Raw genomic sequence first — 12,360 nt, 5'->3', positions numbered from 1 at the left:
GATAGTGGTCATTGCCCTGGAGTCTTCCAACCCTGTGTTTGATAGCTTGTAGTCACATTCAAAGGAGGAGCTAGCTTTCCCTCTTGGTTCCGTTCTCTAAATGTACAGACAGAATGTACCTAGTAGCTACTGGGGACCACCAGTTTTTAACAAAACATCTCATAGCCAACCATATAGGTGTCTCAGACAAGAGAGTGAGAGGGACTAGTCACCATCTGTTCCCTCCCTTCCCCCCCACCATGGACAAGGGGGAATGCAAGTTAGACATAATTGAAAGAATATTCATTTAACTCCCTTGGCATCAGGATACCCAATTACATGACTAATAACCCACTAAGATCATTTCTTTTTGGGATGCCATGGTCTGGCATGCCATGAATTCCCTTCCAGAGGAGCAAAAGAAAGCAGCAAAGACTTAATGAGGGTCATATCATGGCCAAACATTTGCGAAGAGCTGCCTATGGAGTCTTTTGGGTCAAATGACATAGTAATGTTAGTGGGGATTTTGAGGGCTTTCCAAGATATTTGTAGTTAAGATTTTCTGGCTTTGTCACAATCAAAAGGCAAGATTAAGGATCTTCCCTTTGACAGCAGTAGCCTCTTCAGTGAGAAGATGGATGAATTCTTGGAGAGCAGTAAAGCCATCGAGGCCTGGATCTTTGGGTTTGACACAGATCTCATCCACATCTTTCTGCTTCTGATATCAGAGGCAGACACACTCAGTGCCAGAAGTTCCAACCTCAGAAGTGACAGCAGCTTCTGAAGTCTGCTGCTGGAGAAAGACCCCAACATCACAGGAGCAAGATTCCTTGACACTACCCATCAGTCCTCTACATCTGCCTCTTAGCAGGGTCTTGTTGGGTCTCATGCCCTTACCTGTCTTGGGATGGAATTGCACAATTCTTCCACTATTCAATTGGGCTCTAATTACAATGGTTTGTCAACTGTTGATCACCGTGCAGATCTGATAGGATCCTTTCCTTTGGGATTCTATGTCGAGTGCTATACAGTGACTAACAACATTTTTGTAACAAATAGCCATATTAGTAATGGAGGAAAACATCAAAGAAAATAATTAACATGCATATTTAGACTCATTTAATCTTAGACTTCACTACAAACTAAATAAATGGGCTTCCTTCATGAGCTACTGGAACAGAACATACTCAACGTATGTTCTTTTTAGCAAGGCTGCATGGAGCTCTGGGGACCCAGCCTGGTTTCCATTTTACATCCAGAATATACCTCCCACTCAGTTTTCCTTGTCTCAAGGACTCTTTTCTCAAAGCCCCACCCTCCTGGTATACCTGAGCCCAACTACCACTTTGCCTTTATTACAAAGCCTAACTGTGAAGTTTTTCCTTTGCCTCAAACTATTTTTGTTTTTCCCAGAGTTGACTAGCCAGGCCATCTGAGGGTGACTCTGTGAAGATTGCTCCCTTATTTGTCAATTAGAGCCATTGAGCCTTATAACGACTTCTAGTCACAAGCTTTGTGACTCGGGGGGGATGTGCTGAAACTGTCTGTTCTCTAACATTGTTATATTACCTTATAGATCTGTACTCCAAAATTGTTTTATGTACAGATTTTTTATCACAACTGAGCATCCCCCACAATTGCCACAATGGTTCTGAGAATTTTTGGTCAGCTCCCAAAATTACACTGAATGGTTTTGTGTCCCAAAAATATCTGGACTTATTCCAGTTGTAAGCAATTGTCTTCTCGTTTAGACATATTGTTAAAAACTGAAAGTTAGCTACAACTAATTTCATGTTGTATTTTCCTTGGCCCCTAGGAAAAGATACAGTTAAGATGAACTTACAAAAGGGCGCCTTTTACTTCATTTTCTGAGAACTGTGACCTTCCCTTCAAATGCTCATTTTTGCAGTAGCCTGATTCCAAGTAAACAATTGCACTCCAGTACGATCCATGTAATATTAGTGTCTAGGTGGTTGACTCTTGGGGTTGGGGTGGAGGATAATGATGTGCTACATAATCTTATGAATTAGGAAAAAATAATAGCTCAACATTTTCAACTTTTTTTTTTTTTTTTTTTTTTTTTTTTTTTTGGTCGGGGTTCATTTTCTTAGGTGAGGAGGTGATCTCAGTCTTGGCTGTACTCTATTCATTGTTGCTGAAAAATGCATAGCATGTGTGGAGCATGATAATGGAGGTTGGAATCACACTATGCTTGAACTTCTTATGAGACCTCATGGTGTGAGACTATAGGATCACTGTAATGATATAGCATGAGACCTGATAACTGCAAGAATAGAATGGAATCAGATGGCCTTTTTAGAAAAACTAGTTTGTTTCAAATAATTTGTGACTATGCTGTGTATTGGATATCAAACTGGACAAAGAGGTATTATGAAGATCATTGTTTTAGCTTAACAAACATTTTCTACAGCAGTATAAAAAGGCTGGTGTTAACGTGCACTTCAGTTATCCATTCAGTGTTAGTGCAACGTAAGTCCCATTTTCACTTGTGCAGTTGGCCACTGCTACTATATCTGATAACATGCCCTCCAGTATGAAGAACCCAGACCTGTACACTGAAATAAACTACCTCTCTAAAATAGCTACTTTAACTGAAGAGAGCACTATTATACTCCTCATAACTTACGCGCAGAATATTTGCAGTGTTGGAAACTGATTATGCAAAAGCATATCTAGTATGAAGAGGATATAAACTAAAATGAAAAATTGCTCTAGAAGTAAATCCTATTTTTATATATATAATTCAGCTTGTTGTAGGAGATTTTTTTTTCTTCAGGGATAGTGATTTCCCCCTAAAGTATTTCTTTTAAGTGGCAGTCTAATGTACTTCAGAAGTTTTAATGACTACTAAAAATAAGTGTCAATTTTTTTCTTGTTACAGTGCCTTTGTTCCATTGGATATTTCTCAGAAGAGAAATTCCACAGAGTGGGAGAAAGTGAAACTCCTTTTTGAAGAACTTGGAAGCAGTCGTAAGTTTAACACCAAGTTCAAACACAAAATGCCTTAAACAGTTAATTATACTTTTTATCTTAATAGTAAGCATACTCGAAGTGGTGTATGAATAAGAAAAATAGTATGTTTCCTCATAAGCAATAGAATTTGTTTTAATTCAGTTATTTAATTGAAAGATAAAATGTTTTTAACATAGGAATTGCCATACTGGAACAGACTGGTGGTCCAGCTAGTTTCAGTATTATCTCCAGCAATGAGCAGATGCCTCAGATGAAGTTGTGAGAAACTTGCTCCCTTTTATTAAAGGGTTATCCTAACCCTTAATAGTTACAAGACCATCTTAAACTCTAACTCATAAGGCTTTTTACCCCTTCCAAAATTCTTTTTACCTTTAACCATTATATCTCTAGACGTCTTTGTTACCCAGGTAAAGCTCCAATCTTCTCTTTGTGTCTTACTAAGAGAAAACTTCAAGAAACTGTTTTAAGATCGTAAATAATGAACAGACTCTATGTAGCCTTAACATTACACATGATAACCAAGTATTTGAAAAATCTTGCACGGTTAGAACCTGAGATTGAAGTTTTGTATCCTTTGCACTAGACAATATCTCACACACCTTTTGTAGAATAGGAAGGCAGTATTCCTTTCAGTGCTCTAGGTATGTGATGTCAGCTTTGCCCATCAAATTTGCTGAATGGGGACCAGATTTACTAGCTTACCTCAAAAAATTTCAGAGTGTAGAAGGCTGCTTTAGCTGCCTCCCCTCCTCTGAAGGAGAGAGTGGAGAGGGAGGGGTTTGTATAAAGAGTGGGAGAGATTGTCTTGGGGGAGTCTTCCCTTAAATTTTTAGAAAGTTAGTAATAGTGGTTGATGCCTAAGCCCAGTGAAGTTTAGTACAACTATTAATGACTTGTATGCCAAAGATGAATAGTTCACAAAAATTATAAAAGATTGCCGTTTAGATCTTTAATACTGTAATGATGGGCGATATAGGAAAAGCTTAAAATTGAATGGGATTGAAGATTTCTAAAAGCTGTGTCTGGCACTACTAATAAGTCAGTATAGTAATGGTGCTTACTGGCAAGGAGGAAAATATTAAACTACTTGTACAGAATTCTGAATTGTTACACCAAACTTTCTTGAGGTTATTTATTTGGAAAAGACAATAAAGATAATCTGGTTAATACTCAGCAGTAGACAGACAATGCTGGAACATATTGAAAACAGAATAATTCTGAGAAAAATGCACACTGATATGACAGAGGCACTAAATGTCTTTTTTTGCTAGTGTGGACTTGCCAGTTTTTACCACCATAAAATTTGTATATCAAGACTAAGAGTTCCTGGATACTGTTGCTTTGTCTGAGTTTGCTAGATGAATTCCTGGCCCAATTGAAGTCTATGTCAAAACAAGTATTGTTACTTCAATGGGGCCAGGATTTCACCCATTAAGTCTATGGGCAAACTGAATTAGGCAATTATATCCTTGACTTGTACAAAATACTCCAACTGGAAGACAAACTGCAAACTCAATGCCTGTACTGACCATAAGAAACGGGTACCTTTTCATATAAGAAATACAGAGCAAACATGCAAATTTTATACTAATTCTAACCAATAATTGTAGAAGAAACATCTACTTCTCTCTTCGAGTGGTTGCTCATATCCATTCCAATATAGGTGTGTGCGTGCTCTGTTCACAGATTCCCAGAACTTTTTTCCCTTAGCTGCCCTGCAGGGTCGGCTCAGGCGCCCCCAGGAGTGCTGCGCTTATGGCGCGGTATATAGGGCGCTGCCGACCCCGCGGGCCCTCAGTTCCTTCTTTCCGCCTGTGACGGTTGCTGGAACGTCTGCTTCTTGCATATCGCAAGTAGCCTCCCTTAGCATTTAGTGCTTTCTTTGTTTAGTTGACTGTGATATTTTACAACTCTTTAGTAGTTAGTAGATAGTAAACAAGCACCCTTCGGGGCTACATTAGAGCCATGCCTGGCTCCACTGGCTTCAAAGCCTGCACCATGTGTGCTAAAGTTTTCTTCGTGAGTGATCCTCACGACCGCTGCCTCCGATGAGAAAAATGCAAAATCTGCAAAGCCTTCAAGCCACACACCCAAAAAGAGCGGGATGCCAGGCTGAAGGCTATCCTGATGGAGTCTGCACTCTGTCCGGACTCCGAGCCATCGAGATCACCAGCGGCACCGAGTGTCTCCTCGGTGCGGAGCGCCCCCACGGCACTGACACTGGCACGGAAGCCAGCGGTGCCGAAGAAGTGGCCTGTGGCCGCACATATGGACTCCTCCCTGCAACCGGTACAGCAGGGAGCGTCACAGGAGGTGCCCCAGCCACGTGCCGTGGAGGTTACTCCGGCACCGGCATCTCCTCGCAGGGAGCCTCCCCTGACTCCTCAGAGTGAGGGAGCACCTCTGCAAGGGCCGTCAACGCCGGAGGCTTTCATGGCGGCACGTGCCCTCATGGGCCTGCCCACGCCTCCATCCCCCCCTCGGCCGAGGGCTCCGGGACCAGCATCTTGGGGTAAAACCCGTGCTGGGTTGCCCCGGTGGGTGGAGGAGACAAGAGTCAATCTCCCTCCAGATGGTCAAGGAGGGTCGAGAGTGCGGGCTCCCCTCCTAGCTCCAACTCTGAGTCGTCGAGCGCCTCGACACCGCGGCATCAAGGGCGGTCGAGAGGCAAACATGCAAGGCGGCACCGATCCAGTTCTGCCTCACGTGGGGATCACAGCTCTGGTTCCGATGCCTCGGTGTGGAGCCTCGCTCGGCACCGATCCCCAACTCCGGTGCATAGCTTGGAATGGTCACCGTCTCAGACGTGGGCGAAGGTCGCTGCACCGCCTGCACCGGCACCGCTGAGTAGGCTACGCTCTTGCTCCGTCTCAAGGAGTCCTAGGTGGCACCGCTCCCACTCCTGAGGTGGGAAAACGTCACCGGAAAAGATCGAGGCGCAGGGGGAGTTCTACATCCCACTTCTCCAGCAGCTCGTCCCCCCCAAGGACATCGGAGACGTCGGCACTGGCGCTCCTCATCGTCAACTAGGGGCCGTTCAGCAACCCGTGGCCGCAAACGACAGTCTAGCGGCTCCGGATCTCAAGCACGCCAGCCTGTGCAAGCACTGATTGCAGGCAATGGCGTGGCCCCAAGGCCCCTGCAGTGGCCGTACTGGGGGCCGTGGGATACCCAATGGGTAAGGGCACTGCGTTCATCCACTCTTCGATGGCCCAGCCAGCACCCTCGCCTCCGGCCCAACCGGACCAGGGTCATCCCTCTGAGGAGGGTTCAGACCCCGAGGAGGGTCCCTCCCCGGGGTCCCTCCCACAGTTGTCGTCCTCCTCCCCAGATGAGGCGGCGGCTAGGGACCCTAAGGCCCCTCTCTTTGACTTCAGGGCCTACCAGGACCTGCTAAAGCGGGTGGCGGATAATCTCAATATGGACCTCAGAGATGTCCGAGGAGGAAGACCCTCTCTTTGGGTCATCTGGCTTCGCGGGGCCATTGCGTGTTGCCCTCCCGGTGCACGAGAGGGTTATGAAACTCGCTAAGGCCCTCTGGCAGACCCCTCTTCCGTGGCTCCTACCTCCAAAGCTGCGGAGAGAAAATATTATGTCCTCAAGGAGGGGTTGATTTCTTGTATCCCCACCCTGCCCCGAGTACACTGGTTGCTGACGCTGTCAACCAGCGCGACCAACAGGTTGGCCAGGGCAGCACCCCAAAAGATAAGGACAGTAAGAAGCTGGACCTTTTTGGCCATAAGGTGTACTCCACCGCGGCACTGCAGCTACGCGTCACCAACCACCAGGCGCTCCTGCGGAGGTATAACCTCAACCTGTGGTCCTCGCTGCAGGGGGTCCAGTCGGAGCTGCCACCAGATCAGGCCGTGGACTTTGCTACTGTGACCCAGGAAGGAGCAGCAGTGGCGAACGCAGCATTACAATCAGCCAGCGATGCAGCGGATGCTGCCAGCAGGGTGTTGGCTTCGGCCATCGTCATGCACTGCTGCTCCTGGCTGCAATCTTCAGGATTATCCCAGGAGGTCCAGCAAGCCATACAGGACCTCCCGTTTGAAGGGGAAGGACTCTTCTCTCAAAAGACAGATGAGAAGCTCCATGCCCTAAAAGATTCCCTGGCCAGCGGGGCCCCAGAAAGGCCCAAGCAAGGGCAACAATGGGAATAAATGGTTTTGACGATGCGCACGAGGGTGGCACTCTTTCATTGCCCCTGGATCTCTCCCGACCCTTTACCCACAGGCTACGGCCCTATTATGCCGAATGGGAATCCATCACCTTGGACCGTTGGGTCCTCAGCGTAGTCCTCAGGGGCTATGCCCTTCAGCTTACAGCCTTCCCCCCGGACTCTCCCCCTCTTCAGTCCCTCTTCAGAGACCCTGCTCACGAGCAGTTGCTCGTACAGGAGGTCAACTCCCTCCTCTCGCTTGGAGCGGTAGAAGAAGTTCCTCCACAGGAAAGGGGGAAGGGATTTAATTCACGATACTTCCTAATCCCCAAGGCGAAGAGGGGTCTGAGGCCCATATTGGACCTCGCATCTGATGAATCTGTTCAGACGACGATCAGGTTTCACATGGTTTCCCTAGCCTCCATCATTCCCACCCTAGATCCAGGAGACTGGTATGCTGCCCTCGACCTCAAAGATGCATATTTCCATATCTCTATCCTCCCCGGTCACAGAAGGTTCCTCAGGTTCGTGGTAGCGGGCTCCCACTACCAATTCTTGGCCCTGCCATTTGGCCTTTCATTGGCCCCCAGGGTTTTTACGAAGTGTATGGCCATGGTAGCGGCTTAACTCCGTCGCAAAGGAGTCCAGATCTTTCCATACCTGGATGACTGGCTGATCCGGGGCAGGTCCAGAGCTCATGTGAGGAACAGCCTAACACTTACCTGCGCGACATGCACCAGACTGGGGCTGCTCATCAACGAGCAGAAGTCCACGCTCACCCCGGTGCAGCGCATAGATTTCATAGGGGCCACCCTAGATGCTACCCAGGCCAGAGCCTTTCTCCCACGGCCTCGGTTCAAGATCATGGCCACCATAATTACAGAGTTGCACAGGTCACCCACGACGACAGCCAGGCTCGCCTCAAACTCAGGCATCTTCAAGGGTGGTTGGCCTCAGTGTATGTACCAACCAGACATTCATTGAACAGGGTGGTCACAGTTCCCACACAGATACTGTCCTCCCTAGACTGGTGGAGGAACCCGAGGGAGGTTCTGAAGGATGTCCCCTTCAGGAACTTGGCTCCTTCAGTGACTGTCATAACAGACGCCTCAGATGTGGGATGGGGGGTCCACATCAGTCAAGACTTGAGCACCCAGGGGCTCTGGTCACTGGATGAAAGAGCCCTCCATATCAATGTCAGGGAGCTGAGGGCAGTCCGCCTGGCCTGCGAGGTCTTCCTCAGGTTCCTGAAGGACAAGATGGTTCACATCCTCACTGACAATACTGCAGCCATGTTCTATGTGAACAGGCAGGGGGGAGCGCGCTCCTTGGCCTTATGCCAGGAGGCTACACAACTGTAGGATTTTGCTGTGAGGCACGTCTTCCCCGTCTCTGTTTCTCACCTCCCCGGAGTCAGGAATGATGAGGCCGGCTGCCTCAGGAGGTTGTTCTTACCCTGCCACGATTGGTCACTACACCCGGAGGTGGTGACGTCAATCTTCTGAAAGTGGGGGGGTTCCCCAACTGGACCTGTTCGCGTCGTCCTGGAACAGGAAGTGCCTGAAGTTCTGCTCGCTCCGAAGTCGCGAGCCAGGCTCCCTCTCCGATGCATTCCTTCTAGACTAGACGGGGACCCTCCTGTATGCGTTTCCCCCCATTCTGCTCCTGCTCAAGGTCCTCTTGAAAATAGAGGGACAGAGCGGACATGATACTGATTGCGCCAGGTTGGCCGCGGCAGCACTGGTACAGCATGCTGCTCGACCTGTCCATTGATGTGCCGATCCCGCTCCCGAGGCGCTACGACCTGCTCTCCCAGGACCAGGGTTGCCTGCTGCACCCGGACCTGGCCTCCCTCCACCTGACTGCATGGAGACCCCGTGATTGACAGAGGGAGAGAGAGCCTGCTCCCTGCAGGTCCAGCAGGTTCTGCTCGGCAGCAGAAAACCTTCCACTCAGGTGGTGTACAGGGCCAAGTGGAAGCGTTTTACCTATTGGGCGGAATCCCGGGGTATCCCACCGAGCAGTTCGCCCATACAGGCAATTTTGGAGTACCTGCTCCATCTAAAACTCCAGGGTCTCACACTGACCTCCCTGAAGGTGCACCTGACGGCTATTTCGGCCTTCCACCAGCCTATGGAAGGACAATCCCTGTTCTTTCACCCCATGTCAGTTAGGTTCCTCAAGGGGGTGGAGAGGCTATACCCGCAGGTCCGTGACCCAGTGCCTCCCTGGGATTTGAGCATGGTCCTCACCATGTTGACAGGACCCCCCTTCGAGCCCATGGCTACATGCCCACTGCTCATCTTCTCTTGGAAGGTAGCCTTCCTGGTGGCCATTACATCGGCTAGGAGGGTCTCCGAGATTAAAAACTTAGACCTCGGAGCCCCCCTACACTGTCTTCTACAAAGATAAGGTCCAACTGAGACCCTACCCGGCTTTCCTGCCTAAGGTGATGTCTGTTTCATTGTAACCAGGATATCTTCCTCCCCGTGTTTTTTCCTAAACCGCACGGTTTGGAGGAGGAACAGAGATGGCACTCGCTGGATGTCAGACGAGCCCTGGCCTACTACATCAAGCAGACCAGGCCGTTCCGGAAGTCAACACAACTGTTCGTGGCAGTGGCGGACTGGATGAAGGGTTCACCTGTCTCCACCCAGCGCATCTCCACCTGGATCACCGCATGTATCAGGACCCGTTACGAGTGGGCGAAGGTGCTGCTTCCAGGAGCTGTGACAGCGCACTCAACCAGAGCCCAGGCCTCATCTGCGGCCTTCCTGGCAAGAGTGCCTCTGCAGGACATCTGCAGAGCAGCAACCTGGTCGTCGGTCCACACCTTCACGTCCCGCTACACCATCGTACAACAGGCGAGAGAGGACGTGGGCTTTGGCAGAGCCGTGCTGGCGAGGGCAGCTCAACTCTGACTCCTATCCACCTCCAAGGTATGGCTATTTAATCACCTATATTGGAATGGATATGAACAATCACTCAGAGAGAGAGAACAGGGTTACTTACCAGTAACTGTTGTTCTTCAAGGTGTGTTGCTCATATCCATTCCACACCCACCCTCTGTCCCCGCTGTCGCAGTCGGCAGAAAGAAGGGATTGAGGGCCCGTGAGGTTGGCAGCACCCTATATACCGCGCCATGAGCGTGGCACTCCGGGGGGCGCCTGAGCCAACCCTACCCTGCTAAGGGAAAAAAGTTCCGGGAATCTGTGCACGGAGCGCGCACACACCTATATTGGAATGGATATGAGCAACACATCTCGAAGAACAACAGATACTGGTAAGTAACCCTGTTTTTCCATATACTCAACTAGTAAATGAATGCTTTTGTCTACAGTAAGCAATTATACAGTGCACAGAGTACCTCCAATGAACTTGACCACACTAGAGCTCTAAAAGATCTGTGCAGAAAGATATGGGTCTTTATGCTTCTTTAAAACGTAGTTCAATCCAATGTGAAGGCAAAACCCCAAGGAGCTCTTGCTGTAGTCACTTTGCTTCTAACTAAACCTTTTAATTTGTCTCTAGCACTCCTCCCCATTTCCGAACTTCTCTGTACAAAGGTATAAAAGGATGCATCTGGAAAAGTTGTTGGGTATACTTTGATGTAGTCTAAATATTCTAGAAATTACAGTAACAGCTCTACATCTTCAACAGAAAATTGCTCTTGCCTTGACCAGGGTATAGAGAAGAGTATACAAGAAGAGTGGGACAAAAGCCAGTTGGGGGATTTATTTGGCTTGTGAAGAAGATGATTTGATATCTGAAACTGCAAAAATACATTAAAGCCTAGTCAGGCACTTCTGGTCATCCCGCTCTCCCATGATACAAAAATGAGGGGAAATATGCTGCCATTAAGACCAAAATCTTAAAATAATGTAAGTCCATTTACTTAATGTTTAATCTATGTATAGGTTTCACTGCCAAAATCAGTCAGGAATTGAAGTATAACTTCCTTGCTTTTTAGGACATAAATTGAAAGCCAGTTGGCAGTAGGATATAGTTGTTTATTACACAATTGACTATAGGAAATGTATGGCATTGCCTTCATCTTAAGTAGTAGATTACTTCTTCAGATGAATAAGTAGCCTCTTACAGTGTGACTGTTGCTAATTTTTTCTACAACAAATTAAAATTGTTATGAATCTTGTATATAACTTAGCACAATGTGTACTTCAGATGTGAGTCTCATTTTCTCACCTGATGGTTCTAATACTTTGGGTCATATAATACCATGATTATGATGATAACTGGACTAGTTTGTCAAGCATGCAAATAGGAAATAAAGGGGCTTGTTTTGATTTTTGTTTGGATCCTCAAGTAAATAGTTATAAATACTTCAGTATTGAGCTTTCTGAGAATTTTGTAAGATGGTGAAATTTGCAACAAGATCAAACTACTTACATTATCAACACTCTTATCGGTTTACTGTCCTAACTGTTTAAACACTTCAGAGATTAAAAAGCAGCAATGTATCTAAGATTTTAGTGTAATCATAAACTTATAGGAAACTAAACAGAAGACTTAACATCCTGTATTCTACTGCTTGCTCCCCAGCTAATATTGAATTTCAGTCCCTGTACTCAATACTTCTTTTCTTGTTTTAGTTAAAAATTGCTTTTATCATATATCTTCATTCCCTCAATAAGGGTGATATCGTGGTGGGTGTCTGTTACAGACCACTAGACCAGGAGGACGAGGTAGATGAGGCTTTCTTCAGTCAACTAGGGAAAGTTTCCAGTTCACAGGACCTGATTCTCATTGGGGACTTCAATCCTGACATCTGCTGGAAAAGCAATACAGCAGAGCACCAACAATCCAGGAAGTTTTTGGATAGTGTTGCAGACAACTTCCTGGTGCAGGTGCTGGAGCAACCAACTAGGGGCTGTGCATCTCTTGACCTGCTGCTCACAAACAGGGAAAACTTGGTAGGGGAAGTAGAAGTGGGTGGCAACCTAGGCAGCAGTGACCATGAGATGGACGAGTTCAGGATCTTGACAAAAGGAAGAAAGGAGAACAGCAGGATATGGGCCATGGACTTAAGAAAAGCAGATTTTGACTCCCTCAGGGAGCTGATGGGCAGGATCTCTTAGAAAGCTAATATGAGGGGGAAAGGAATCCAAGAGAGCTGGCTGTATTTTAAAGAAACCTTATTGAGGGCACAGGAACAAACCATCCCGATGTGCAGAAAGAATAGCAAATATGGTAGGCGTCCAGCTTGG

The 12,360-nt window shown here is 47.3% G+C and overlaps 1 protein-coding gene across 3 annotated transcripts in view; it reads left to right on the top strand.

Moving 5' to 3' along the window:
• LMBRD1 (LMBR1 domain containing 1) overlaps window positions 1-12,360 on the top strand; it is a 273,786-nt gene that overhangs the window by 62,108 nt on the left and 199,318 nt on the right. For all 3 annotated transcript variants that reach the window (XM_067562532.1, XM_067562530.1, XM_067562531.1), the window contains exon 6: window positions 2,882-2,970. In XM_067562532.1, coding sequence (XP_067418633.1) covers window positions 2,882-2,970 — 89 coding nt within the window. The remainder of the gene's footprint in view (window positions 1-2,881; window positions 2,971-12,360) is intronic.

This window comes from Emydura macquarii, unplaced genomic scaffold (assembly GCF_026122565.2).
Source record: "Emydura macquarii macquarii isolate MOO-44397 ecotype Brisbane River unplaced genomic scaffold, CSIRO-AGI_Emac_v2 contig_2437, whole genome shotgun sequence".
In the NCBI taxonomy this organism is placed as follows: domain Eukaryota; kingdom Metazoa; phylum Chordata; order Testudines; family Chelidae; genus Emydura; species Emydura macquarii.
The sequence above is the reverse complement of the archived record's forward strand: the minus strand, read 5'-3'. Positions and strand labels throughout refer to the sequence as shown.